At 35.5% G+C, this 24,257-nt stretch overlaps 1 protein-coding gene and 1 pseudogene across 1 annotated transcript; both read right to left on the bottom strand.

The window, feature by feature from the left end:
- Positions 1-405: 405 nt before the first annotated feature.
- On the bottom strand, positions 406-885 carry LOC145106761 (peamaclein pseudogene; annotated as a pseudogene).
- Positions 886-11,127: 10,242 nt separating this feature from the next.
- LOC145109137 (GCN5-related N-acetyltransferase 1, chloroplastic-like) lies at positions 11,128-11,896 on the bottom strand. Its single transcript, XM_079046247.1, has one exon. It carries the CDS (start codon positions 11,815-11,817, stop codon positions 11,242-11,244), a length of 576 nt encoding a protein of 191 aa, XP_078902373.1. The 5' UTR covers positions 11,818-11,896; the 3' UTR covers positions 11,128-11,241.
- Positions 11,897-24,257: the final 12,361 nt, after the last annotated feature.

Genomic DNA, 24,257 nt, shown 5'->3' with positions numbered 1-24,257 from the left:
TTAAATTGACCTTTTAGATGATTGATAAGAATCAACTAGATGGAGGAGAATTATATTTTGTAGACATCGACTGAAATCCTTACATTTAGATTGTAAAAATGTGCGTTCTTTATTATCCTCACATCTTATATTTTGTAGGTATCGACCGAAAACCTAACATTTATAATGTATGGTTCTTGAAATAAACGAATTTCGAATTGATAAATTTCACAAGGAAATTAGTCAAACCACAAAATCACTTTCTTTGTAAAAACTATTTCACTAAACCATTTTAATGAATAACTCTAATTATAAAAGATATTAAAACTAAAAGATACTTCATTTATAAAAGATTATTTCAATAATACAAAAACTCCTTCACAACAATTATTCACACAAACTCTAATCAATTAAAATTCAAACATTTTAAGGGCATTTGCTTGTCCCCTTGGGGTTCTTCATATCACGGTAGCAAGGGCATTCCGCTTTATCGGCGTACGGACCTGCCGGAACACAGCCGCTGCATTTCCCGCAGCAGATCCCGCAATAATCCAAACATCTGTCTCTCCGGCCAGATCTCGAACACCTCAATTCACACTTCTTATTGCAACCAAATCTACCTGCATTCATCAATTCATCAAATCATCGTTAATCACTACTCAATCAAATCAATCGATCTATCCTTCTACAAAAGCCGAATCAAAGTATTCCGTTTTGTTGTGAAAACCTAAAACTGGAGAGAATTAGTGAATGAAGAGGGATCGATGAAACACCTGGACCAGAGACGGAGATGGAAACGGAGGTGGAGGCGGATGCGGCGGTAGGAGTTGTTGCGATGACGGATTTAAAGACGGAGGAGGTGAAAACAAGAGCGAGGATGAGTAGAGCTGCTAGTGGAAGCTTCATCTTCTTCGAATTATCAATGAAATTGGTAGCATTGTGGTGAAGACGATTATTTATAGTAGAAGCGATGAAAACCAGTGCCGGTGAACCACTGCCGACGCCGTACACGTGGTATGAGCACCACCGACACAGAGTTTGTGAAATCAAGGTGCACCTGTCAATCCTAATGCATTATCTGGTGTAATTTGCATGTATATGATCATCTTGTTTTTAGGTCATATATTGGTGACATTTTGATAAATTTATTCATTTAATTTTCAATTTATCATTATCACATCATTTATCATTTCATGTATAGATTAGATACTATTTGATTTCATTGAATTCGTGACTTATAAATTTAATCGGACCAAAAATCAAATATTGTGATTTATGAAAAATTGAATATCATAAACATCTTATGAGTTAATTAAGTTATCCTGTCCAAGTTAAATTAAATAATATAACCATATAGTATATTACTTTCCATGTTAAATGCTTAATCTAAAGCCGTTAAAAATAATAGAAATTTATTAAAATGCCTAAACTTCTTAATGATTTTGAAAAATAATAAAAAATCAGCAGATTTCTAAAAATACCCGTACAAATTGTAGGTGATTTTAAATTTTAATTTTTTTCAATTTTTTATGTTTCCAATAAAAACATGTAGGTTTGACTACACTTTTATACTATGATTTCTTTACCTTTGACTATATTTTTATGGATTTTGACTACCATTTCTTATATCATATAAACTCTTATATCAATTTCAGTAGTCTATAAATGTTTTATTAAAAAAAAACTCTTATATCATATAAACTTCAAATACCCTTTTATTTATTTTCTTTTAATCAATTTTGATGTAAACGGTATACATCAAAAAATAAACATTATAAGCAAGATGTCTTTACTTCCAAATAAATATCCCACTTATGAATCAACTCAATAACACCAATAACTACAAAGTACTATCTTTGTAGTACAACCGATGAACTTTATTAACCCAATAAGGAAACATAATAATTAAAAATATAATAATTAAATACTAACATTACATTAAAATTAAAAAAAATAAATAAATAAATTCAAGGGCACTTGTCTCTACCCTTTTGGTTCTTCATATCACGGTAGCAAGGGCACTGAGCCTTATCTGCATACGGACCCGAAGGAACACATCCCTTGCATTTCCCGCAACAGATCCCACACAACTTCAGACACATTTTTCTCCATCCAGATCTCGAACACCTCAATTCGCACTTCTTATCGCATCCAAATGATCCACCTACATTTCATCATCAATCAATAATTCAATAACTCGTAATTACATAGTACAGATATTAGATATTTAGATACAGAATCAGGAGAAGAGAAATTAATATTATTATATGAAGGAGAAGGATCGGTGAAGTACTTGGAGAGGGAACAGGGGCGGCGGTTGGAGAAGTTGTGATGGTGGTGGTGGATTCGACGAGGGAGGAGATGAAGAGAAGAGCGAGGAGGAGGAGGAGGATTAGAGATGTTGTTGCAGATTGAAGCTTCATGTTTTTTTTGAAGTTATAGGAATGGAGTACGGATTCTTTAAGGTGTTTGTTGGTAAGAAAAGGTGGTGGAGAAGATGAGTATTTATAATGGCGGAGGAGGGAATAGTGAGCAGCGGTGGGTGAAGTTAGGCATGTGACATGTGAGGTGAGGCCCTTGGAAACTGTCATCTTCAAATGCACATATTAAATGCCCCGCGTTTTTACATTTTAGTTCATCATGTTCAATAATTATTATTGTTACATTTAAAAGAGTCAAGTGGTTTTGAAATATTATTTTCAATTCAAAAGTTTGAACATGGTCGTTATCTTTTATATAGATTTTATAAATGCAAAAAAAAACATCAATACCTGTCTTTAAAGGTGAGAATCTTCACCTGGTTTTCTAAACCGAATTGTATCCTATTTCGGTTCGTTTTTTTTTTTGGTAAGAAATTGTTTGGTACTACACTATTTAGTACCGGTCAGGTCCCATTCTAGTATCGATTTTGCCCTTAAGTTTTAACTAAGCCTACTTTCACAAGCCGAACCGATATATACCTTATACTTCGGTTTGGTATTCGGTTCTTTATACTGGCCCTAAGTGATTTCGGTACTATATGGTTTGATATATGTTCTTATACGAGCTCACCCCTACTTCGGTTTGGTATTCGGTTCTTTATACTGGCCCTAAGTGATTTCGGTACTATATGGTTTGATATATGTTCTGATACGAGCTCACCCCTACTTATCTCATTAAATGATAGATATTATGTTTCATTTTTTCTGGTGTGATCAACCTTTTTATGGATCATAATACTATGTGTAGTGTATAGTCAATTTAGACATGGAGGTATAACTATTGTTAATATGTTATTTGGAATTTGGTGACTCAAATGAATAATCTGACCCGAAACGGATTGAAGAAAACCTGAATGATGATTTCGAAGGGTTAAGTATTCGTAGTAAGTGAAGTGGGTGAAGCCCCCATGGTATAGACCTGTTTAATTATTATGAATTTACTAATATATGAGTTTGGCCTTATAGTTGTTAGGGTTTACAGTTATAAGTATCTATAGTTAGGATTCCATTTTAATTTCTTTTGAAACAATTTGGTAATAGAAGAATCCAGCGGTCCTGCCTGTAAACGTATGTCACATCAACCGAACCACATAAATTTATTCTATCGTTCTATCGCTTTGTGTTTTTCTTGTGTAAAATTGTATTTAATGGGGTATACTATCTTATTCCATGTCAAAAACTAATAAATTAATACATAAATAGGACATTTTTTTTGAGATGTTTTAGTATCTCCACAACCCCACCCACATTGGCAAGTAAAAAATAAGCATAATAGGAGGTTTCAAGTATGTAAAAACTAGTTTAAAGTTGTATCTTTTATTTGTATAGACATGTTTTGAAAAAGTAGTTGTAAGCTTTTGAAAGATGTACCATAATATAAAATATAAAACCTAAAGTTAAATACTACTAAAAACTCTCAAAAGCTATATGAAGTAGCTTTTGGATGATAGTTTTTTGTTTAAAATAAAAGTTTTAAGCTTATACTTCCGAACAAAGTTTATTTCTTTAATTTGAGGGTTTTTTTTCTTGAAAACTAAAAGCTTCCTAGAGTTATTAAAAGCACGTTGTCGAAGAGACCCTTAATAACAAATCAAAGTATATAGTTCATTGGTGTTTTTAGATAGGTTTTTATGGGAAAATGACACAAATGACACTAAGTTTTTTTTTTTGTTTATTTTATTTTATTTTATTTTATTTTGAAACTGTTTTTTATTTGTGTTCTAAATTAAACATCATGTTTTCCAAATTTGTTCACTTTTGGGAAAGAAGATTGTAAATACTTTGAATGGTATGATAAAGAACTTCCCAATGGATAGTCAATGAGCTGAAGTCCTAGATGATTCCTTCCCAAATCCTATTATTTAAAAAGCTTCATGTAACGTCCCAAACATACAGAGTAAAAATATCATTTTTAAAACAACCAAACCATTCATTCGTTCATTATAAAAGATAATCATGAATATAATGTATTCTCAAAACATCAGAAACGAGTCATAAAAGATAGTGCGGAAAACTCCATAGGGTACAATGCGATCAAGCTAGACCCTTCCCTTTGGAACCAGAAGTACCTAAAACATTTAAACATAAAACTGTAAGCACAAAGCTTAGTGAGTTCCCTAAAATACCACATACTATATATAGATTCACGGGTCTATTTCAACCCCAAATGAATACTATAGGCCAAATGATAGTCGTACAATCACTTCCTGCCATGGGCCAAATCATGGTCTTACATACAAGTTCCAGGGGCCAGATCTTGGTCTTTTATACAATTGTCAAGGGCCAAATCCTAGTCTTCCATGTAAGAGTCGCAAACACAACTAGTATCCTACATAGTATAGTCGAAAGGGTAGTGTTACACACCACCTAATGGAAACATCCAAAGACAACACCTTAGTCTACTCTCTAAAACTAACAATTTGACCAAAAGTCAATTAGGACAAAAAGTCAATGGTCAACAGTCACCATGTTGTGGCTAACCACTCGCCACGTCGTGGCTATCCAACACAGTCGTAACCAACTCCGCCACCACGTCATGGTAAACATACCACCACGCCGTGGCAGCAAACCAACAGAATAGTTGTGATACCTTCCTTTATAACGTCGTGATGAGCATCATGCCATGTCGTGGTTTCTATCTGATGACAACTTAATTGATTAAGCTCTAAATACGTAAAAAATTTTGCTCAAACTTTCCAGAAGGTATATTTGCTTCACAAATGATCATAAAAATCATTACTACCGCAAAATTAGGTCATAAAGGTGAGAAAAATGACCTAGTAATCATGCATGGCTTCAAAACATTCTAAAATTCTAGATCTAAAAAGTAGAACACTCAAGGGACACCCAAAGTTGATAAAGTTGCAAGCTTTATGTGGAGTTCATCCCTAAACTCCAACCAATCCCTAAACTCCAACCAATATCATAAAAGGGATTCAAAATGTGATAAAGGGCAAGATCTAAGAAACTAAAACCATAAAGAAAGGAAAATGGACACTCACAATGGGTCGAGGAGATAAACAAAAGGATTATAATTATTATAAATGATTTTTAATTTATTTTTTCATTATTTTATTTACTGCATGTAGCAGTTTATGTTTTATTTAATGAAAATTTTATTTTATTTTTAGTCTTAATATTTTATATTTTAATTTCAAATTAATAAATGTTTAATTTAAAATCAAATAAATAAATAAATTGTATGGATTGAGAATGATAAATTTTCCAGTGTAGTAGTATGAGAAAAGTGAAAATGGAAGAATGAAAGAAAATATGGCAGTGAAATATTGAAATACATTTCCTAAAAATATTTCACATGTACAAAACAATCAAACATAAATATTCAAGTAAATAAAAAAAAGTAAAATAATAGATGTTGGAGTACGTAAGAACAGCTGGCTTCCAGCTTGGATCCTTCAATGATTTCATCAATTCATTTTCAAAAAACGCGTTTGTGTACCTTCAAGAGAAGTTTCGTTGTTGTTTTTTTCATAGTCGAGGTAAGCTGGTGTCCTTCATTTTGACGTTAAGGATTTAACTCCCGAATAAATTAAATTTGTCGGTTAAAAGAAAAAGCAATGATGTATATATATATATATATATATATATATATATATATATATATATATATTTTTTTTTTTTTTTTTTTTTTTTGTTAACGAAGAAATATATTAGACCAAAATTAGCAAGAGGGCAGAGGCTAGTGTAAAACAAGGATTACAATTCTAATGGGTTAAAGAACAATTTTAGAGAGAGGGGGCGGTGTTCACTATGCCCCATAGTCTAATATGAACAAAACTGACATTTTACCTTGTTACCTTTTTTTTATTTCATATCATAAAATTTACCATTTACCCTTGTTTAGGGAGTCCAGTTTTGAAGTGTGCGGCCAAAAATGGAAAAAATGAAAGACACTCCAGCCTTAGAGAATTAATAACATCATATTCTTGAAAAAAAAATATTTTTTCCGATTTGATGGAAAAAAAATTTCATTTATTATTTCAATTTCATCATACAAAATTAATTTAAACATTAAAACGTGGTGAAATTAAAATCTTTTTCTCTAGAATTCTATTCTATTCTAATGAACCAACACGTTATTGAATTTACAAGTTCCGATTTTAGTTAAATGTATTTTTCAATCTGAACTAATTTTATTTCTTGATAAATGTTTGATAGATTAGTTAAATAGGTCAAGACAATATTTAAGTTTTTGGTGTTCGGACAAATCTTATTTACGAATAAATAATGGATCCAGAATCTACAATATAGGTATTTAATATTATATATAAAAAATAAATTTAAGAATACATTAGAATAAAAGAAATTGCATCAATGTACACTTGCACAATTGGCTACTGACTACATACGTCCGCTCGTGCGCATACCGCCAAACATGATATGGATGGTATAGATATTGTCTCGTGCTTGTCCGCTACTCCACATACAAATAGAAACTTGCATTCTATTTCCTCTATCATTATTTATTTATTTATTTTTCATGAAGAGTGTCTAGTAGACTAGTACTTAAATAAATTTAAGATTCGGACAATGTAAGTTAAAGATTTGTCAATCTAAATAATAATTTTTCCAATGACATTGATATAAGTATTTAGTAATAAGTCAAGTAATAGTTAATTCAATGGATTGTTCTATCGTTATTTTGAAGTTATTGTTTATCGTCAACTCATATTTCATCTTTGTTAAATTGATCGTGAAGTTTTTCTGATATGATATTTTACACAAAGGGTGCCCCATGTTATACATCGTCTATCATCCTATAGAGTAATTAAAATAAACAAAAAAAAATAAATAATAATAAACAAATTTGATGTCTAATTGTAACTTAAACAAAATATAATAATTAAAGTATAACATCCAATTATTTAGAATGACTAAAAATGACCCAAATTCTAGTTTTAGTAACACAAAAAACGTATTTATAATAGCCTTATTTAAAAAAATACCATAAAAACATATCATATTAAAGGCATCAAGTAAACTTTAATACAAACGGTTTAAACAAAATAATGAGTAAATTACACAAATTGGGTATTAAAAAACACGTTTAGTCTATATTTTTAAATTATTAACTCGTACCGTCCCTATATTTTCATTTCCTTGCATGGTTAGTCTCTATCGCCGTTAGCCGTTAAGGTTTCCGTTTAAGTGCCCCGAAAGCACGTTTAGGTATTCGATTCTTTTAAATTTATCATTTTAGTCCCTCTTTCAGTCCCTCGTTATATTGCCATTTTTTTTATTTTTTCATTTATTTATAATTTATCAATTATATTAAATTAATTATAAATTATAAAAACTTATACCATTTTCATCTCTCTCTCTCTCGTTCTCTCTCTATTCCCTATCCTCTTTCTCAATTCGGACAACTATCTCATATCATTGCCGACAACCATCTTCTTTCACCGTCAGCACCTTCATTAACCACCACTCGTCAACACCAAATTTGATACTATAACCAAAATCCAAAGCTCAAACCCAAATTTGATACTAGAACCAGAATCTGGAACTTATAATCAACACTAAATCCTAATCTAAAACCTTTAATCAACATTGATTTCGAGATGAAGTCCCCAATACTAAAATAAGTCATGAAATTTGGTGGTTGTCGAGACAAATGAAATAAATAACCCTAAATCTGCGACACTAAAATAGTGTATAGTGGTAAAGGGGTCGAATTCGCGGAGATTAGTTCAATTTAATAACTCTATGGAAAATCTCTTTGCAAAATTGCTTGTAAAATGACAATAAAAATAGAAATGAGGATTTTGGTCTTTTAAATACTTGAAATAAAACTAGGATTAAACTAAGATTTAAATGAACAATTCAACAAAAATAAGAGTTTGATGTAAAATCAATAAGAGAAAGATGGTTGACTTAAAGTTTCCTCACTTTGACTTTTGATGAACATATCATTAGAATCCAATGGTGCAATACTTGTTTTAAATCCTTAATTTGGCTATAGTAATCCAAAAAACTTGAGATTACCTAGACTTTTCTTAGTTGTTAAAAATAGTTAGAGAAGCTCATAACAATTTCCTTAGTCAAAGTCACAATTTCCATTAAGCATGTAATTAGTGAAAGTCAACTAGCATTAAGAACCAAAAAGTCACCAAATCCAAGAGGAGTCAAATGCTTTCACTACCATGTTGGAGAAAATGTTTTTATGATTGTGTGAAGCAAAACTAACACAAAAGTCATTTGTTGCTTGCTATTTTGAGGATCCTTTACTTAATCAAGAAATTAGCCAACTAATCACCACAAACACATTTAAACTCATGAATAAAAACATACAAGTAGTGATAAGATGTTAAAGCACAAAACATTCCCACAAAGATTTAAGAACAAGTTTGTGGAGTCTTCAACATTCAACAAAATTCAAAGGACTCCACAAAAGTCAAGCAAGTTTAGTTTAGCCTAGCATGACTAAACTTAAGAAAACAAAGTAAGAAAAGATTGTACCAAACATTCAACAAGATTAAGAGGTGAAAAGATGAAGTTCTTGAGGTCTTCTTGGTCTTCAAAATGCCCCAAAATCTCCAGAGAAATGTTGATTTTTTGGATGTGCAAGAGTCTCCAAAAGATGGGCACCAACCTTCCTCAAATAGCCTTCCAATTAAAATTTCGAAATTTCCCCTGCAGTGCTGTGCGCGGCCGCGCAACCATGCACCGGTGGGTTGCGCGAGTGGTTCCTGAATGTAGCTTCTTTGAGTATTGGGCCTCTACAGCTTAGCCCACTTGGCCCAGTTCGAGTCCAATAAGCTCCTAGCCCATTTTTCTTCAAGTTTTCTTCATTTTAAGCCCAATTTGGCTTCTCCAAATGATCCATAGCTCACATAATCGTCCGATTAATAATCTACGCACGCTCGAATATTCTCCCGCATCTTGCAAATTTAAAGTTTATTTTTTCCAAGCCTTCAAATGATCAATAAGCCCACTCCATGCACCACCTCCAATAGATATTAGCCCAAAATCCGTGTTGTCTTCCAAGTTCAATTGCTTCCCAACGATCCCAATTCGCTAGTCTCCTTAAAATCTGCAATTATGCTCACGAAACTAGAAAGTACCCGAAATAGTCATAAAATAACAAAAAGGAAAATATGCATGAAAATTAGCTAAACTATGAATGAAAAATGTTAAAATAAACTATACAAAGAAGTAAATAAAATGAAACTATCAAAATACCTACATCAATGTAAAATCCAAAGATACCGAGATGTAGAATCCAAACCCTAGATTTGTGTCCTATCTTATTTCTCAGCTCTTGCAACCACCACTTATCACCACCGGAGAAGAGAGAAGAGTTGTCAAAATATAGATCTACGAATGGAGTATAGATCTAAAATCGAGATATAAAATGGTTGTTGATGGCATGCCTTAAATCGCATATTTGCACATAGAAGACAAAAGAGGACGAAAACAAAGGGAGTTGTTATTAGCATACTCTAAATCGCAGATCCGAACAAAGTTATTGTCAGAATATAAATTTTCGTCTCTCTTTGTGTTGTACCATCACACACATACAAGGTATGTGTGCTTTGTGTTTCTTTTCTATGGTGAAATTAACATCGTTGGCGATTAGTGGTCTGTCGGTGATGGCCATGGTTGCCGGTAATGATATGAGTTGGTTGCCCGAATTGAAAAAAGGACAAAGAATAGAGAGAGAGATAGATAGATAGATAGATAGATAGATAGATAGATAGAGAGAGAGAGAGAGAGAGAGAGAGAGAGAAACAAGAAAATGATATAAAGTTTTTAAAATTTATAATTAATCTAATTTAATTGATAAATTATGATTAACGGAAGAAAAAATGGCAATATAGTATTTTAAAAAGAAATGAGGGACTGAAATGATAAATTTAAAAGAAACAAGGAACTAAACGTGTATTTGGGGTACTTAAACGGAAACCACTAATGGCTAACAGTGATAGGGACTAACCATGCAAGGAAATGGAAACATAGGGACGGTTTGAGTTAACTTTTAAAAATAAGGACTAAACATGCTTTTTATTACCTAACCGAGGGACGATTTGTGTAATTTACTCCAAGATAATATAGTGGTTTTGTATCATTACCTTCAAATAACTTTAAGCTTTTCTATATTTGTTTTATGAGAAATTATGGTGCGTTTGGTTATGAAATTTTTTCCAGTTTTTCAAGAAATTTTTTCAAGAAAAATAAAAATTTTGGAAACGCGTTTGGTTCGTTCATTTTTACAAGGTTTTCTAATAAAATAAAAAAAAATTATTTTTCCAAATTTTATAAATTAGAAAAGTAATTTTTACAGTTTTCCAAAGTTTTTTAATTTTCAAAGATGGAAAATTAAAACTCCATTAGTTCCGACCAAACACGTTTTCTAAAATTTTTATTGAAAAATAAAAATAAAAACTCAACTCTATTTTCTAAAAATATTTTTTTAGAAAATAAAATCAATTTTTTACAACCAAACGCACCTTGCATATTTTTTTTTTGTTTTATCTTATTATCCACGTCAAATGGTAACATTTGATAAAATTAAAAATAATTTAAAGCATTTGTGATTATTTTGCATAGACAAATAGGAAGAAAAGGAAAAAGATATTAAATTTCTCCTTTTCTATTTAAATTACCAAAAAATATAACTAAGTATTATAAATTACAATTAATAAAATGGAAATAATTATGAAGATAGTCTTCATCTTGATTTATATTATTTATAATTAACATTCAACACTTAAATCAATAATCATAAAAAAAAACAACAAAAATATAATTTTGGTTGCAACTATTTTCTATTATTCTTTCTTGAATACACCATTCCTCTTATCCCCTCTGGATCCGAAATAAACCCGAGAGGTCTATAGAATCCCAAAACTCGGGGCTCCGAATACAAAGCTATGTTTGTGATCCCTTTTTGCAGCAGCTCCTCCACCACTCTCTCAATCACCGCCTTCCCCAACCCAATCCCCTGAAAATTCGGATCCACCACCACATCCCAAATAATAGCATTGAATACGCCGTCGCCGGTGGCCCTAGCAAACGCCACCGGTCTCTTCGTCTTCTCATACTCCACCCACAACAACGAATCTGTATGCTCCAGCGCCACTTTTATCTTGTCGGTGTCTCGTTTTGGGAAACCGACGGCGACGAAAACGGAGTTTAAATGGTCGAGGTTCAGGTCGTCGATTGTGCGGCGGAAGATGAAACCCCGCGATTCCAGTTCTTGGTCGGAGATGGCATAACTGGCGGAAGATGAAACCGCTGCCAAGGAGAATTTGCGAGGAAGGTGGTGGTGGGTGATCGGAGGTCGGAGGCGGAGGGGTGATCGGAATGGAAGGGAGAAGCTTCCCTGAAGAAGCATGTTATGAGATTTGTGTGTGATGAATGGATAGATCGGTTTTGGTTGAATTTTGTGGTGGTAATGGATAGTTTGAAAGTTTTGTGGTCCTGCTGTCGCTAACATCCAAATACCAAATTATTTTACAAAGTGACACTCATGTCCTGTTTGATAGTGCCTGAATGAGAAAGTGCTGACTGAGAAATATCTGTCTGAATAATAAATTCTATCCGAGTAAGAAACTATGCTGTTTGATTGTACATCTGACTGAATTTGCTGAATGATGCAAATTGATCATTTTACCCTGATACTCAAGAATCTTTTTATTCAATATACTATTAATAAAAAAATTAAAATTATTTAGTACATGTAATATTAATTTAAAATATACTATTAATCAAAAACCCTTAATGATCTCACAAACGGCAATTCATGTGTTATGAATTTCTCCAACTCAAGTTCCTGCACAAAATCAACTCAGATTCATCAATCAAAAAGATTTTGCACAACATTTCTCTATCAAAAAAAAAAAATATGCACAACGTATCTCTATAAAAAAAATTATGCACAGCATTTTTCTTAAAATTTTTTTTTTGCCCAGTAAATTTCTTTTTCAACTTCAGAAACAACAAAGGACAAGCAGATAGAACAAAAAAAATCGGAACTTCAACATCAAAAAATCGGAACTTGAACAGCAACAAAATGAAACTTGAACGGGAATAAAATCGGAACTTGAACATAAAAATAGTCGAATTGAACAGCAAAAATGGGAACTTCAAGCAGAAAAAACGCAATTGAGAAGAGAGAAAACGAATTGAACAACAAAAATAAGAACTTCAAGGAGAAAAAACGCAATTGAGAGGAGAGAGAACCATACCTGATGAGAAGAAGCAGCAAAATCGAAAATCTGTAGAGCTGTAGAGGCGCAAATCGTCGATTGATGGAGGGCATAGCTTCGTCGATCGCTTGAAAGAGAGAAAAATGGGATGAGGCGCTGAAATTTGGAACGTATTAGGGCAAGGGCTCTTTTGGAAATTATCTCCCCCTTTCTTAGTCAGCAGATAACCAAAGTCTTTCCCACTCAGCTCTATCTTACCGAGTCAGACATCCCATATATGTTTATCAAACAAGCTCAGCTGACCGAATCAGCAAAAAACGTCTGACTCGACTCGGTCAGACGTATATCAAACGGAGCCTCACTTTTTGTTTTTCACATTTTCGTAGGGTGATATTAACCGAAAAACAAACCAATCCGATTTAACCGAATCATTATTAAAAGAAATAGTGCGGTTTTTGTTTTTGAGTAACCGAAAACATATGTTTGGTTATAGTTTGAGTAAATTACACGAATCGTTCATCATATGACATATGCCAAAATGCACGTTTGATCTCTATTTTCAAAAATTAACTCGGACCGTCCATCGTTAGTTTAAAACTAACATGCTTCATCCCTCCGCACATAAAAAGACAATTATGCCCTTATTTATTTTATTTTTGATTTATTTTCTATTTATTTGTTATTTCTTAATTATTTATTATAAAAAATAATTATTATTTTCTTTTAAAAAAGAAAAAGGTGATTACATCTAATAAATCGTCCCCCCCCCCTCGGGTCCCTTCTTCTTCTTTGATACATTTCATATCCAGTTATCCACCATCACCAGGCATCTTCGGTTTCAAAGTGAGGCAATCGACTCCAACCTCAATCTCTATTTCACTCTCGTCTTCTGTTTTTGTCTCTTCCGATCTCATACTTGCATCCTCATCATTCTTCTCTCCATCTCTCTCAATGAAGACCACTACATAAGATCTAGGGTTTTGACCCTAGGCGGCGTACAGGAGACGATGACGATGACGGCGCACAGGAGACGATCTGTGGACGATGGCGATGGTGGAGTTGTATCTAAACCCTAGACGGTGGTTTGGAACGCAGGTGTCAATTCGAATGTAACCACGTATTCTCCGCATATTACCAACTGGATTGGATGAATAAAATTAGTGAATAAAACCACCATCACCCGTAACAGTTATGCTGTTGTCCTTCCTCTTTTGTCGCGCATCTTCTTCCTGTCCCACTCTCTCTTTCTTGATTTCTAAAACCATTTGGGTTACATGTTTCATATTTGGGAACCATAAGTGAAATGTGCAAATTAGGGTGGTTGGATATGATGACAAGAGTAGGATTAGAGGAAGACAGAGGAGTGCAGATCGGATGGGTGATGTAAGGGTAAAGTTGAGGGGTGGTGGGAGTGTAAAACGCGATTATCCAACTCCGGTGGTCGGATTTTGACTTTACAGGGGTGAGATTTTGAGATGAAGATAGAGAAACGAGAGGGAAGATCTAGGGTATCTAGCTAAATAGGGGTCGGGGTGTGTAATGGTGAAGGGCTAGTTTATTTTTTATATATTATAATTTATAAAAAAAAATAAACAATTAAAAAGAAATTCCAAAAGAAAATAAGTAAGGGCAATATAGTCTTTTCAAATCTCGCAAGGGATGAAGCGTGTAGATTTAAATTAATGAGGGATGAAACGTACAACTTTTAACCAAACAAGGGACTATCCGAGTTCATTTTTGAAAATAGGGACCAAACGCGTATTTTGGCATATGCACGAGGGATGATTCGTGTAATTTACTCTTATAGTTTTCATCTAAACCAAACTACTATAAATCAAATTGAACCAATAGTATTAATGATAAAAATATAAAAAATATATATAAATGTAATATACAATGTGTAATTATATTAGGAATAAAATTAATATTTATGATAGAACTTAGTTATCACAGCACAACGACTGAGAAACAAATGAACAACAAGCTGCACCGTTAAACCTTTTTGTATGGTAACTTAATTTTTTTTGAATACTACATCCATAAATCTAATGGATATAACATTGCTATGCACTATCCGTTGTACTCTATTAAGAAGTTTCACCGCATTCGGTGTGAGGAAACCAAACGTATCAAATGCAAATGGTATGAACACGTGTTGATTTTTTCATGCACGATTTCTCATGTTTTGTGACCTTGCATGTAGCAGCTTTTAAAATAGTATGTCCCGCCTTGAAACCTCCAAACCTCAAGCTCACGAGAGGGGATACCCCTGTAAGGTCCACACAGGCGTGTTTCCCTCCAACCCATCCAAAAATCAAAACGTCAGCCGATCTAAGTGTTGATCTTCCTTCTGTCGGATCAGTCAAGAAATTCATATGTCTCTCTCTCTCTTGGTGGAAACCCCGACACGCTTAAATATGTCAAACAAAACATTTCTAACCATATCGTGCCTGTATTTGAACCCAATGAGTTCTTTATAATAAACTGCATGCTATCTAAAAGAGTCCAAACATGCCTTGCGGCACACCGGGCATATCTCATCATCTGGAAATATTAGGATCATGAGCCGATATTTAAGGATAGTACAATACTCTACATGAGACATATGTTGGCCAAACCTATTTATAGGGATAGTTAGAAGAAAATCTTGAGCATGTGGTGCATTTAAATACTGGAAAACTACTTTCTGCCGAGTTGTCATATCAAAATGCACTTCCATATCTTAGACAATTTTACTAAAAAGGGTACTCACCGGTGTATTCTGGGATTTAGGCGGGGGAGGGGGGGGGGGTTGTCCTTAGTAGTAAAACTGCTAAGGTCAATGTACAAAAGCTTGTTTCGAAGAGAAGTCAAGGCACAAACATAATCAGAATCCATACCACATATTTCGCTATCCCGTAAGATGTGGTCTTGCAACACCCAATATTGGGCATTTAAGACAATAAAAGCATATGAGGCAACCTCTATTGTCGAGTACAAACCCAAAGCACCAAACCTACTTGATAGGGAGGCAATTCGCCACTGTATGTTGCCAAAGAAAGGGCCACCACAAACCACAATGACCTCAATCGCCCCGCACAACCCTTTGTCAAAGAACAACGACGCCTCCTCTATGTGACGGGTTGACACGTCCTCAACCCAAAGAAAATTTTATCAATACCCATACAAGACTGAAGCACAAGGAGCTCACTCTACGGTCAGACAATTGGGGAGGAAGGCTGAAACATCCTAAAAATACAGTCCAAGAATTTCATTTTTAATCGTTAAATAAAACCATAGTTATGAAAATCATCTCATCAAAATATAAGTTATAGTATCTCAAAACTATTCATAACAAAACACCTGTCAATATATCAGAGTAAACATCCCAAGCTAAATCATCAAGGTATGTGCAATGCAGCCATCCCGAGCTCTTTCCTTTGCTACCGGAAGTACCTGAAACCAAAACTGAAAACCGTAAGCACGAAGCTTAGTGAATTTCCCCCAAACTACCATATACCATACACATAACATGCAGCTAGGAGATACGGGCCTCGTCCACACTCAAGGAGATACGGGCCCCGCCCACACTCGTGTAACGCCCCGACTCTCAGGTGATAATTTTATAGCTTTGATTTTTCATAAATTGCAAGGTCTACTCGACGAGTTGGATGCCCTGACTCGTCGAGTAGAAGCGGGTTGGGCCATGTGTATAAGTGATCTACTTGACGAGTCTAAGAATAGACTCGACGAGTAGGTGCTGGGGGATGAAACCCTAATTTTTGGGGTTTTGCACCCTATTTAAAGAATCATAAGCCTCCTTCAGCCTCTTTACAGTCCCTTGAGAGCTCAGCAAAACCCTAATACGTGTGTGTGTGCTCCATTGTGTGTTTTAAGCTTTGGAAGAGGATTCTTGGTGAGAAGAGCTTGGAGATCAAGTGAATAGAAACAAAGAACTTGTGGGGATCTGATATCTACCTCAGTTGGCATCTAGTGGAAGGTATCAAGTCGTTACCTTGACCTCATTTCATTCTAGATCTCATTTGGTTAAAGATTAGGGCTTTTCTAGCATAATAAGAAGCCATTCATTAGTATAAGCTAAGATCTGAAGTTGTAACTTCAGATCTGGACTTTCCTTGGTCTCTAAGTCCATAAAGTTTTCAGCTTTGGCAAGTATAAACCTCTCCTCAAGTGTAAAACTCCATTACAAGCTTGGTTTCGTCATTATAAGACTTTAGGGCCTTGCATGCACGTAAAGTTTGCAACTTTAAGTGATAAACATACCTTCGGAAGCTGGATCTGCAATATGGAACCTTAAGATGGCTTAATAAGCATCTGTATGAATATGGACTGAAGGGACTCGACGAGTTGCATGGCGAACTCGGCGAGTTCGATGGAGATTGTCGTGGACTCGGCGAGTCAGTAGGGTGACTCGGTGAGTCAACTCGGGTTTTCCCGACTTTTGGACACGCATAGACTCGACGAGTTGGGCGGAAACTCGGCGAGTCAGTGAGGGTTTTATGACCTTCTGAACTCTTAAAGAACTTGACGAGTTGCTAGCTGCACTCGACGAGTTGGGTCTGTTGGATAAGGTGTCTAAGTCCATAACTTATTTGGTATATACTTGACCCGACCCGGCATGGTCCATTTGGGTTGCACTTCACCCGAACTAGTTATGGATAATTTTATGAGAATTGTATACTTACGATTTATTAATATATTATAAGTTATAATATATTAATATATAGTCATGTTATTTAATTAGTTTTAATCTTGAATTAATTATGAATTGATTTAGTGATTAAAAGGAAGACTAATTAAATCATGGGCTATTATATTTATATGGTGTGGGCTAACACTCATTTGGAATGGGCTAAGCTTATATGGAAGTCCATGGATGATCCATGGAGCTTTTACCCATGGATCCTTGGAAGAGGAAAAGACATGGGTTATTAGGGTTTCACCCTAACCATGTACACTATATAAACAAGCTTATGTTGCATGAAAAAGACACTAATATGTGTGTAAGTGTGGTGGCCAAAATCAAGAGTTAGTATACTCTCTCATACATCTTTTCCAAGTTTGTGGTGATTTGTGATTTCCATTTGAGGCATTCACATTATTGGTGCTTGGCTCTCAAACTCCAAGGAATCAACAATCAACAAAAGGTATGTAATTCATCTAGTTCTTTTATGGTTAAAAGTACCCCCATGCCATGCTAGATAGGTTATAAACCTTGGAAAATAATATTTTGCATGTATCTTAGACAAACATAGATCCAAGGTTTAATAGGGTTGCATGTACACTTAGGAAGTGTTAGAATGCTCAAAACCCAACAGTGGTATCAGAGCCTAGGCTTGTTTGTTTGATACTTGATGCAAAATAGTGAAAAAAGTCGAATTTTTTGCTGTCTGCCTGATGAACTCGCCGAGTCCATGGGGGGACTCGCCGAGTTCATGAGTAAACTCATCCTACTCGGCGAGTAGGTTCGTGCACTCGGCAAGTAGGAGCCTCAGAATGCAGATTTTCGACTTTTGCTGCTGGAAATGGACTAGAAACATTACCCTAAACTGTTTTGGTGTTTTAAAACTTGTTTTAGTTGGTGTAATGGTTGTTCTAATCCATTTACAATAGCTTATATCAAAATTTCATGCTTTGTATGTGTTCATATAATTCTTGAAACTTTGATGATCATGTTCATGTTCTTATGAATTTAGAAGATGATAGGAATTATTTGCTAAATTGTTTAGGATTAATTCTTGATCATTTATGTGTTTTAATGGAGTCCATAATTTGTCCTCAAGTTATGGATATCCAAAGGTCACTTCTTTTAAACACACACTTAAAACACATATGTTACATGGAAATGAAGAGTCTTCATTTTTATGAACCTTTAATTCATAAGTTATGAAATGAAAAGTTTTGAATAGTTTCGAAACTTGTCCTCAAGTTTTGGAATTTGTAAAGTTACACACACTTTAATATACTTTAATTCCAAACCCTTAGAGTTTTAAAAGTTAAAATTCAACCCTTATACTATTTATAACATTAATGGTTAATTATTATATATATGTATAAGATTAAAGTCGTCTTACCGCTAGTACGCCTCATTCACGAAGCCAGTCTAAAAGGTGGGTATAAGGTTGTTGCCTATAAAATGGCAACTTAATGGGTGTCCACTCTCACCCACCGCTTGCTTGACTGGTGGAGGGTCGTTAGCCGAACGGGTAGGACAAGGACTTATAAATTCTCATTAAAAGTATGATGAATATTATAAAGTAACTAAACCTTTTATAAATTCCCAATCTTAGTTACTTTAGGAAAATGTGAATATGGTGCTAACCCATGAAATTCACACTTTGTACCTTACCAAGTCGTTGGTGGAGCGTGTGTGGTTAACCGGCACACTAACTTGGACTAGTAAGGATCACGAAAGGTGACTTAATGTTTATCATAGATCGGTGGAGCGTGTGTGGTTAACCGGCACATTGATTAGGTGATAATATTAAGGGTACCAAGTGAATTTGCATGGTTATTCACACCTTGTTTTGTGATCCTCGGCATCCCAGTCACAAAACTTGAAGGGCACAATCGAGATTGAAACATGCCATTGAAAAGTTCAATGAATCTCAAAAGAATCTAGGAATTTCAAAAACCAATTAAACCTAATAATTCATTTCGTTTTCATGGTGGAAATTGGTGAATCGTCATTCACCTACCTTCAAATATGTTATAGCTTAGATTACGGCATCCCTCTTCTAAGTTATAATATATTGTGTTGGATCCTAGCCTTAATATTACATTTGGGTGTATTATTAAGGATTCGACATATACCTAATCTAAACTTGTTTTCTTCTTTTCAGATGTCTTCCAACAACAAAGCTTCGGGCTCTAACCCTACTGGCTCCTTTTCCGTCATGAACCTTTATGGGAGGGTCATCTTTGATGGTTCCAACTTCATGGATTGGATCCGAAACATCAGGATGGTTACTCGTTACGAGGACAAGGAATATGTCCTCGATAAGGAGCTAAAGGAGCTTGATGAGTCCACTGCTACTCCTGAGGAGGTCGCTGAGTATCAGGCACATGAAAGAGATGCCACCAAGGTGGCATGCATCATGATGGCCACCATGACAGCTGAACTCCAAAAGTCCTATGAGGACTATTACCCTTTTGAGATGCATCAGGATCTGATGGAAAGGTATCATCAGAGTGCTCATCAAGAGCGGTATGAAATAATCTCCTCCATGATCACTACCCGTATGAAGGATAGCGAACCAATCACGAGCCACATGCAGAAAATACAAAGGTATGTGGACCGTCTAATGAAACTGAATGTGAACTTCCCTGAGGAGTTGGCAATTGATATCATTTTGCACTCCTTGCCCTCGTGTTATGATCAATTTCGTATGACATACGACATGAACAAGGAGGAAGTTACACTCAGTAAGCTTCAAGGACTTCTGAAGACTGCCGAAAGTGGTCTTAAAAGTAAGTCGGTTGCTACTCCTACTCCTACTACTACCCCTGTTTTGGCTATCGGGCAAGGCAAAGGGAAGAAGAGGAAACACCCTTCGAAGGGTACCAAGGGAAAGTCCCTTGAAGGCTCCTCATCTGGAACCAAAGGTGGTTCTATCACTCCTTCTGCCATCCCTAAGGATGCTGAATGCTTCTACTGTCAAAATAAGGGGCACTGGAAGCGAAACTGCCCAAAGTACTTGCAGGATGTCAAGGATGGGAAAGTGAAACCATCCCATGCAGGTATTTACACTATATTGTCTAATAACTCACCATATTCTAATTCTTGGGTTCTTGATACAGGTTGTGGTATTCACATCTGTTGTGACTTGCAGGGCCTAAGAAGAAGTGAGGATGTGGAGCACGGAAAGATAAACTTAATCATGGGGAACAAGAAGGTTGCACCTGTTACCAAGATTGGAGTTTATACTTTGTTGCTAGATAGTGGGTTAAAGTTAGATTTGAATAAATGTGTGTACTCGTCTGAAATGGCGAGGAATATTATTTCCTTTCATGCTTTGTACAAACAAGGTTTTACCTTTTCTTTTGATAATGAAGTTGGTAGTATTAATGCTTTCTTTAATAATGTTCTTTATTTTAAAGCATTACCTTGTGATGGTGTGTATGAAGCTGTATCGGTTGTAGATAATTTAGGAAATAATGTATTATGTATTGATTCTTCTACTAGCTTGGATAAAGCATCTTTGTGGCATTGTCGTCTTGGACATGTAAGCAAGAAACGCATAGGCCAGCTCCAAAAGGATGGAGTCTTGGAGTCGTTCGACCTCAAGTCGGATGATAGTTGTGAGTCTTGTCTACTTGGAAAAATGACAAAATCACCCTTCACTGGTACTTGTGCAAGGGGTGAGGGTTTGTTGGACCTTATACATACTGATGTATGTGGACCATTCAAAACCGCCACAAGGGATGCTAATCGCTATTATGTGACTTTTATTGATGATTTTAGTAGTTATGGTTATGTCTACTTAATCAAACATAAGTCAGAAACTTTTGAAAGGTTTAAAGAGTTTAAACAGGAAGTAGAAAATCAATTGGGCAGGAACATTAAGATGCTTCGATCCGATCGAGGTGGTGAGTATCTTAGTACTGAGTTCCTCGACTATCTTAAGGAGTGTGGGATTGTCTCACAATTGACACCTCCTAGGACACCACAGCTGAATGGTGTAGCTGAGAGGCGCAATCGAACTTTGTTGGACATGGTTCGCTCTATGATGAGTCGAGCTTCGCTACCAATCTCTTTTTGGGGGTATGCCTTAGAGACTGCCACCCACATCCTTAATCTAGTCCCTACAAAGAAGGTTGCCAAAACACCTCATGAAATGTGGACTGGGAAAGTTCCCAATTTGGACCATATCAAGATTTGGGGTTGCGAGGCTTTCGTGAGGCGCGAAACTCATGACAAGCTCGAACCTCGCAGTGAAAGGTGTATTTTCATCGGCTACCCACAAAAATCCTTTGGTTACCTCTTCTACAGACCCATTGAGAATGTAGTCTTTGTGGCTAGGAGAGGGGTCTTTCGAGAGAGATAATTTATAAACCAAGGAGACAGTGGGAGGCAAATTGACCTTGAAGAAATTCAAGACTCAATTGGTGAAGGAACCTCAGACACTAGCAATCAACTTGAGGAGGAAATTCCTGTTGATCCAGCTGACGAGTCTATACTTCCGAGGCGTTCCACAAGGGTTAGGAACACACCTGAGTTTTATTATGGATTTCATATTACTACGGAAGGTGATACATTTATCAGTGACAGTACACTGGTAAATCTGGATGAACCTAACAGTGTTAAGGAAGCCATGGCAGGCCCAGAATCTGCTAAATGGAAGGAGGCTATGGACAGCGAGATACAATCCATGTATGACAATCAAGTTTGGAACTTGGTTGACAATGTACCAGGCCGTAAGACAGTCGGGTGCAAATGGATCTTCAAGAAGAAGACCGACATGGATGGGAAGGTGCACACTTATAAGGCTCGACTGGTTGCGAAGGGGTTTACTCAGACTCAGGGTATTGATTATGATGAAACCTTTTCACCAAAGCAAAGATTAAGTCTATTAGGGTTATGCTAGCCATTGCTGCATTTCATGATTATGAAATATGGCAAATGGATGTCAAAACCGCTTTCCTAAACGGAAAGTTGGCTGAGGATGTTTACATGAATCAGCCAGAAGGTTTTGTCAGTGCAGAGTACCCCAATAGAGTGTGCAAGCTTGAGAAATCCATTTATGGATTGAAACAAGCATCTCGAAGTTGGAATCTTTGTTTCGATGAGAAGGTCAAAGAGTTTGGTTTCTCAAGAAGTGAAGATGAGTCCTGCGTGTATGTCAGAGCTAGTGGGAGTATAGTTAGCTTTTTGGTACTGTATGTGGATGACATACTACTCATAGGAAATGACATCCCAACCTTGCAGGAGGTTAAGTCCTGGCTTGGGAAGTGCTTTGCTATGAAGGACCTTGGAGAAGCTACCTATATCCTAGGGATAAGGATATTAAGAGAAAGGAGTAAAAGACTAATTGGACTTAGTCAGAGCATCTACTTGGATAAGGTGTTGAAAAGGTTCAACATGCAGAATTCCAAGAAAATATCACTTCATAAGACACAAGATAGAAGAAGGACTCCTCGTGGAAAGAGGGTATCGTCAGATGAGAACCCTGCAGATCCCCTTACGAAGGGACTGAGGAGGGTTAAGCATTTGCAGCATGCGAGGCGCATCGGGCTGAGGGACGATATTAGTTTTACAGATTAGATAATTTTTCTGAAACTTGTAAAATGTAATCGACGTTTGATGATGAATAAAATTTGTGATTTATTTATGAGTAAAGTGTTGCTATCATTGTCAATTATTTGCTATTGTTTCAGTTTTGCATGTTTTGACTTCCAGAATAATTAATTTATTCAAACTATCCACAGTCGGTCATATGTCGGAAGTAGGTATGAATCAAGACTGTCATGAATTGGGATTGTAGATGACTAAAGGTGTTTAGCCATAGCAATGGTTGCTACAACATTCATGAGTACTCATAAGTTATGAGTATTGGAATAAACCCACGCTCACTTGTATCACTTCATGGAATTTATCTCGAGTGATCGTGAGACGGTAATATCATATAAGTCTTCAAACCTAGAGATATGAGTTGTTACCCATGAGTTGGTTGTGCATTGATTGCATGTAAATGCATCAGTAACTTGATGTTATAAAACGTGCCTTTGTGTGCAATTAAATAAGTAGTAGAACAAGCATATGAGTCGAAGTTTATCTGTTCCTTCTAGAAATAGAAGCGATATCTGGGCCCCTCGATGATTTTGTGTTGACCCATGTACCGGGACCGGTCAGAACTAAATTGATGTGTTCAGTTAAGTTCTTTGTCAAACAAATCGGAAATCGAGAAACAACTGCTAGACAATAAGTAAGACATTGTTCCATGTATTTGTCCGGCTGATATCATGAGAGCAGAGGATTATATGATCACTTATCTAAAATGGCGCTTCATAGTTCACAAGAGTTTTCGAGAGCTACGATTGCCGGTTGGTTCCTGAAGTAATATAGGCAAATACAGTTATTAGACTTATCCAAGTGGGAGTCTGTTGGATAAGGTGTCTAAGTGCATAACTTATTTGGTATATACTTGACCCGACCCGGCATGGTCCATTTGGGTTGCACTTCACCCGAACTAGTTATGGATAATTTTATGAGAATTGTATACTTACGATTTATTAATATATTATAAGTTATAATATATTAATATATAGTCATGTTATTTAATTAGTTTTAATCTTGAATTAATTATGAATTGATTTAGTGATTAAAAGGAAGACTAATTAAATCATGGGCTATTATATTTATATGGTGTGGGCTAACACTCATTTGGAATGGGCTAAGCTTATATGGAAGTCCATGGATGATCCATGGAGCTTTTACCCATGGATCCTTGGAAGAGGAAAAGACATGGGTTATTAGGGTTTCACCCTAACCATGTACACTATATAAACAAGCTTATGTTGCATGAAAAAGACACTAATGTGTGTGTAAGTGTGGTGGCCAAAATCAAGAGTTAGTATACTCTCTCATACATCTTTTCCAAGTTTGTGGTGATTTGTGATTTCCATT

This window comes from Lactuca virosa, chromosome 4 (assembly GCF_052849685.1).
Source record: "Lactuca virosa cultivar CGN04683 chromosome 4, Lactuca_virosa_CGN04683_v6, whole genome shotgun sequence".
NCBI lineage: Eukaryota > Viridiplantae > Streptophyta > Magnoliopsida > Asterales > Asteraceae > Lactuca > Lactuca virosa.
This window is presented reverse-complemented; position numbering and strand designations above follow the sequence as displayed.

Bases quoted from the DNA above. Each gene is read 5' to 3' on its own strand.
- LOC145109137 (XM_079046247.1), bottom strand. From the start codon at position 11,817: ATGCTTCTTCAGGGAAGCTTCTCCCTTCCATTCCGATCACCCCTCCGC.